The sequence below is a fragment of the Ranitomeya variabilis genome, chromosome 3, assembly GCF_051348905.1.
Source record: "Ranitomeya variabilis isolate aRanVar5 chromosome 3, aRanVar5.hap1, whole genome shotgun sequence".
In the NCBI taxonomy this organism is placed as follows: domain Eukaryota; kingdom Metazoa; phylum Chordata; class Amphibia; order Anura; family Dendrobatidae; genus Ranitomeya; species Ranitomeya variabilis.
In genome coordinates, this window is record NC_135234.1 from 104582470 (window position 1) to 104589431 (window position 6962).

The 6962-nt window shown below is 47.2% G+C and overlaps 1 protein-coding gene across 2 annotated transcripts in view; it reads right to left on the bottom strand.

Annotated features, from left to right (window-relative positions):
* RILP (Rab interacting lysosomal protein) overlaps positions 1 to 6698 on the bottom strand; it is a 67152-nt gene extending 60454 nt beyond the window's left edge. Inside the window, exon 1 of one of the 2 annotated variants that reach the window (XM_077294464.1) lies at positions 6324 to 6698. In XM_077294464.1, coding sequence (XP_077150579.1) covers positions 6324 to 6599 — 276 coding nt within the window. In that variant the 5' untranslated portion in view covers positions 6600 to 6698. The remainder of the gene's footprint in view (positions 1 to 6323) is intronic. The other variant, XM_077294463.1, reaches the window with a different exon arrangement.
* Positions 6699 to 6962: the final 264 nt, after the last annotated feature.

A 6962-nucleotide genomic window follows, 5' to 3' on the forward strand; every position in this document is an offset into this window, starting at 1 on the left:
AGCTCATCAAGAGAATGCCAAGAGTGTGCAAAGCAGTCATCAAAGCAAAAGGTGGCTACTTTGAAGAACCTAGAATATAAGACATAATTTCAGTTGTTTCACACTTTTTTGTTAAGTATATAATTCCACATGTGTTAATTCATAGTTTTGACTCCTTCAGTGTGAATATACAATTTTCATAGTCATGAAGATACAGAAAAATCTTTAAATTAGAAGGTGTGTCCAAACTTTTGGTCTGTACCAATTTATATATATATATATACACACACACACATATATATACACACACACACACACACACACACACACTTGTCTGCATGAGCCCTAAATGTTACTATCAATTCACCTGCTTGCATAAAAGGAGAGCTCCCAACAATACCATTATACTATTTGTGTAATATTGCCGACAGAGTAGCACCGGAGCAGAACATCTGCACACTACAGTGTGGAAAACAATACCGTCTGATGAACGGAAAGCAATGCTTAACAATGAAGATGTTGCACACAGATTGGAGGAAAATAAATGTGGAATGCAGTCTCATTTCCCACCTGTTCTCCAGCGTGTCAGAGCAGATCCAGTGTACGGTACGTTACTGCATGCAATGCCTCTGGCAGCATCCTTCACTTGGAAACAATCATGAAATATAGAAAGGTGTTTCTTGTTCTTAGTATTAGTTATAGGAGATTGTGCTGACAAATATTTGGGCTAATGGCATAATGGTGCTGAACCAGACGTCTTGTGTACAATAAAAAGCAAAAAGTGCATTTAAATAACACAGAGTTTTTAGCAATACTGTTTCTGATCAAAAACAGTATTACTAAAACCTCTAATTTAAATGCACTTTTTGCCAATGTGAACATGCGCTTATGAGCTGCATGTGTACCAACTCAAGTGAAGCTCAATTTTTTTGTTTTGTCTTGTGTACGATGTTCACTTCCTTTTACTTTCGGTCACAAACCCTATTTTTGTCTGTGGCCTCCCCCCACTGGTGTGACACTTCTACTGGTTTATTATTTACTCAAATATAGGAATGCAGTTCCTCAGCAGAGTAAAGCGTGCCTATGGTATTGTCAGTAAAGGGAACCTGTCATGTCACTTGTAGCAACTAAACTGTCCCCAGTGTGCCGTTAGCCATGCGATGTGCATCACTAACACGTGGTTTTTCAATCAAAATGGCGCTGTAATCATCTCCAAAAATCACTTTGTATAGTTATACAGTTCCATCTCTGTCAGTCATAGGGTGGCGCTTCATTTTCTTTCAGCTATGGCCTTGTCATATTGTCAACACCCATGCACTCTTACTGATGTTCCGGGGTGCACCAACCTCACGGGAATCGGTTCTAAAATCCCACGCTTTCGCAGTGATGAGCGACGTCACAGAGCCCGTGACCCACAGTGGCTCCGGTGCATGCACACACAGTCGATAAAGATGGGTACGGACATCCAGATGAATTAAAAAGTTTTTCATACTTACCTCTCACGATCGCAGCTTGCTCCACTTTTGGCTAGTGGCTAGTCATCGCGTACGAGCAATCACCTGTGCGTCAGACTAGGGGAAGGAACCCCTTGGCACTGCACAGCCGTTCAGTTTGGATGGCTGTGCAGAACTAGGAAGGCTCCATGCGCATGATACTTTATCATACACTGGGGACAGGTGAGCAGAAGCACTTCTTTACTTCTACTCTCTGGGCCCCATACAGCAGCAAGGGCAGTAATGCCCAGATGTCAGCCCTGCCAGGAGCCACTGGCTTTTTGTCATGCGAGCCCAGAGCAATTACAGTCACTGTCCACATCACTAACAGCAGCAGCTGTGAGCACGCCCCAGCACTGATTGACAGCTGGCTTTGCACGGATGCACTGCACCGCGAACTGTCAGTGCCAGGGTGTGCCAACAGCCGCCGCTCTCAGTGCTGTGAGCAGTGACTGCAATTGCTCCTTGTACGCTTGCATGAGAAAGCAGGCTCCCGGGAGAAATAAAGCTAATTTTCCCAGGTGCCATATTTTCAATACGGCGGCTGGGCACCTTCAAAACACTATTAACCTGCAGCCTAACCTTATATCCGTAGGTTAATAGCGTTACTGGACTTGACAGGTTCCTTTTAAACACTTTAGCTGCACCAGAGACAGAAGATGAACACCAACCGAATCCCATGGCTAGAAACCCTTAAATCTGAAGAAATGTGAGAGCTTCAGGTTAAGCCAAAGAGTAGAGAACGAAGCTTGAAACCCCCACAAGCCTTATCAGTGTGTGCCAATAACCTAGCCACTACCTGTTTGCAACTTCAGATTCAACCCGCATATGCTGCAGCCGGGATGCTAAACAGTAAATCCAAGGGTTGGGAGCAGGTAATGCACCCTCCTCCCCCCAAAAAAAAATAAATCAAGAGGTGGTCCTCATTTAGAGCCACTTTCACCATCACTGACCCATGTGTCAAACCAGTTATCCCAGGTTAGTCCTCATGGCCTCTGCAATGGGTTCCAGTGTCAATGCAAAAATCAACGCACTGCAGAATTTTTAGATCACTCGTTTGCTCGAAGGGAACAAATCCACTACAGTGGTCACCCAACTTGTATAATATTTGGGCAGAAGGTATGAAATAAAGAAATATACCCAACACTTCAATCCCTGCCACTGCAGCACAGGCTACTGTAGTGATCTGCACTGGACGAGACCCTATTGTCTTCAGACCCCTGAGGCCAGTAATTTGCTGCAACAGTGTCTGGAACGGAACGTCATTGAATGCTGTCCAGTTCTAATCACATGACCTCTGCAGCCAATCACTCAACTCAGTAGAACAACCCCTTTAATGGGGTCCCATAGTACTTACATGGGAAACTGATAAACAATCTTGTTTCACGCGCACTTTTTTAAGTGTATCTGAGTGTTTTATGAAGAACTATTTGCAGACTGCTTCGAGAGTTTAGAAAGATGTACAAAGCTGAAGAATACAAAGCTCAAATTGGGAAAGACAACAGAGAAATCTTCTGCCTCATGGACAACTTGTTCATCTAAACATTCCAAGACCATCAGGGCTTAAAAGTATTTTTGTGGAGAGCCGCCAAAATTGCATGGGGGCCTTCTGACTGTCCCCTGACAGATTATGTCACGAGATATTACAATCGGCAACTGGAATTCAATCGCCCAATCCTTTTATTTGATGATTCTTGCAGTGACTGTCTCAGAGAACACAGGAACCCATGGCAGAGTCGGGGGGCAGTCAGGAGGAATAGCGGTCAGTGATGTAATATGTATGGCCATCTTTAGAAATGTGATAATTTTCCCTGGGGAAATTCTTTGATCAATGGTGCACTACTCATATGACATCATACATTAACATTATTATACGTACTACTATGACGGAAAAAAAACAAAAAAAAACAATAGGCTTTAAGAAGTACTCCCAACAAAATCTGTATCCCCCAAGGTTTTCTAAGGCTATGTGTACACGTTGTGGTTTTTGCTGCGGATCCGCAGCGTTTTTGACGCTGCGGATCCGCAGCAGTTTTCCATGCGGTGTACAGTACAATGCTAACCTATGGAAAACAAAAACCGCTGTGCACATGCTGCGGAAAAAAATGAGCGGAAACGCTGCGGTTTATTTTCCGCAGCATGTCAATTCTTTGTGCGGAATCCACAGCGGTTTAGCACCTGCTCCATATTAAAAAACCGCAGGTGTCTAAAACCGCAGTGGAAACCGCACAAAAAAAACGCGATAAATCTGCAGTACTTCTTGCACTACGGATTTAATCAAATCCGCTGCGGAAAATTCAGCAATGGAATCCGCAGCGTGTGCACATGGCCTTAGTGTGTATGTGATGTCGTGTAGGTGCATTAAAATACTTACAGGTCGCAGTCTTCCCTAGTTTCTCTGGTCCTCCTCTGGATCACAGCTGTGCCAGCTCACCCAGGGGCAGTTACCATTGTGCTACATCCTTCAGCGTAAGCCTATACAGCCTCAGAACAAACCTCCATGCACTTATATTACAAAAACTACATCTGGACCACAAACTCCTGTGTCACCCAGCTAGTCTGACTTGAAGTCACACGACAGAGCAGAGGAGCGGCGCCTCGCTGGAAACCAGGGTTGACTGCGATCGGTGAATATATTCATGGACCTGCACTACCTGCCATACAAACTTACAAAGGATTAGGGGGATATAACGGTTGCCAAGAGTGACTCTCTAATAAACGTAGATGTGACCAGAAGCTAATAATATAATCTACATGGTTTCCAACTATTACTATTAGACATACGTTGATTCAATGAGTTGCAACTAACCAGTTGCACCAGTTATATGCCCTGTATGCACGCTTGGTCACTTTCAATATGTGTGCCTTTAATAGGGAGAGTGTATGAACCGCTTACCGACATCCCTGACAGCAGCTTCTCCCCAGCACAAACAGCTCATCCACGCGGAACACCACAGCACGTGGTCCGACTTTTACTGTGCAAACGCCACAGATTTCACTCTTTTCTATTGATAAGGCTGAAATGTGATACAGAAATCGACATTGCGGATGTCTAATCCACAGCGCAGATCAATATTAGGAGCAGACTTTCTCTGCAGTGTGTGGATGAGAGTCCACAAAATCCTATCCCCGACACTGGTGCTGTAATACACAGCGGGTTTCTGCTCTCGTAACTTCACACACAACATATTTGCTATAGGATTTTTGCGGTGTAAAACACACAATAGTGCAGTTAGCGCCCAGGATACTATGTGCAAATAACGAGGGTCGATCGCCAACGTCACCCTCTGCACAGTAACGGCCGATGCTGCGAGTCTCAGATCCACTGCACTGTAATTACTCTGCAGCGCGAGGATCCAGTACGACGCCGTCACTGTAAAATGCAGCAGATCTGTCACCTGAACATTGCAGAAGTCAGATCCAATGCCAATATGTGCCCTGCTAACAATGGGGGGGGGGGGGGGGGGGGATCCTTTAATCTGATACATGGCCCCTAAGTCTTGTTCTGAGAAATAATATGAAGCCTTTAGATGCTGTGGTCCGATCCATTGGTACCACTGGTGTAATATTTGGGGTGGGAGCTGATAAGAGGTTTCCCACACCTTGGACAGGAGTTCCCTGAGTAACATAAGAAGAGCTTATAGTAACCGCACACAGCGGCGCCGTCCCAGCTACATCGGTGATGGTTCTCCCATCGCTCACGTGACACTGCCTTGTGGCCGCTGACCGGCTGCAGCCATTATTATTCCCTCAGTGACGTCCACGGTAAGGGAATACTGAGGAGCAGCAGCCGCTGATTGGTTGCAGCGATCACATGACACAACAATGTCATGTGACCCATACAGCACTGCTCTCACTGGAAAGGTGCTGCTGCAGAAGGTGAGTGTGACTCGTTTCATTTCCTAAGGGGTCCTGATTTGATAGCTCAGCAGTGGTCCTGTAGTAGACAGCTACGTTTCCACGATCAGTGTTTGCTGAGTTTCTGACGCTGTAGAATTTCTTGTTTTTTTGTCTGTTTGGTGTTTCATGCTTTAAATAAAGCTGGTTTGCTTTTGAAACATTCTAAGGCTGGAATCACCCCAGTGTATGGCATGGAATGCACAGTTATGGGATGTGATGTGCTAATGACCCTCGGCTCCAGGAGTCAGTGCTCCAAGAAAGTAATTCCTCCATGGCCTGACACGGCGTATATCGGCCTGCACTCGGGTGACATCTGAGCACAGTCCGAAGTGTCACTCGCACCCATAGACTTGTAGGAGTGCCTGTGAGCAGAGTGTCCCTGAAAATTGCTGCCATTGTTCTCTGATCCCAACTTGGCATAAGAAATCCTCAGTTCTGAGCTGCCCCATAGAGTAACACTGGGCCGCGCGATCCGACGTTCTATCGCTGAGCCTCGGCCCCGTTATACGGTCTTAGATGCAGATTACATGTGTTTAGGCCTCGGAAACGCACTAACAATGTGTGTGATTTTTACCTGCAGATTTTCCACATCTAATCCAAGTCCATGGGGAAATCCGCACAGAAAACAAGAGAAATGAACGTGCTGCGGATCAGAAAATGGCAGCACAGGCGAATTTACACAGCGTAATTAAGAAGCACAGCGAGCAGCAGATTACTATCAATCCCGTCCACTGCGCGTGATCTGTAAAACGCAGCAAAAATACACAGAGTCAAAAACGCAATAAAAGCTCATGGTGCGAATGTAGCCTAAATGTGTGACAGCAGCTGGCGGACAGGCCGGGTCACTGATAGTCTGTGTAAGAAGATAGCTGAGAACCACAACTCCCACAGCTACCTGCTGGCACTTGTAGTTCCACACGTTACATAACGCTATAACGACATCAGCCTTACCGGTGCGGGGCGCTCGTCTCTGCCCATATGCATGCTCTGCACTGCCCGGATCAGCAGCTCATGCTCCGGGGGTCCCCGCTCTCTCCCGGTGGCAGCGAAGCCCTCCAGCAGCTCCAGAACGCACACCACCTGCGGGACCACCCCGGACACCGACTCCGGGCCGTACTGCTCGGTCAGCTTCTGCAGCTCGGAGCCCAGGCTCTTCGCCATGCTGTACACATCGTCCAGGGACAGGTGCCCCGGGGCCCGCAGCCACACTCGCTCCGGAGCCTCCATCCCGCCGCCGTGTTCTGCCGCAGCTGTCAAAACAGCAACAAGGCGAACTGTGGTCCCGCCCACAAACAGCAGGCCGCCCACTGACTGGCCATGTACTGCCCCGCCCACAAACATGACGCCCACTGACTGAGCAATGTATTGCCCCGCCCACCGCATGACCTTCGCCTTGTCCCGCCAGTGCCCTCAGTGCGCGCTGGGCGTCTGGACACACTCGTGTATAGGTCCCGGGATACCGCCGTGCGCAGTCCGGTCCGCTACACTCACTGCTAGGCCCGGATACACTACATTGTTAGTGCTGGAAATGATTCAGATAAATGAGTGAAGGTATACAGAAATGGCAAATCTGCTCTATGCAGGCGCCTC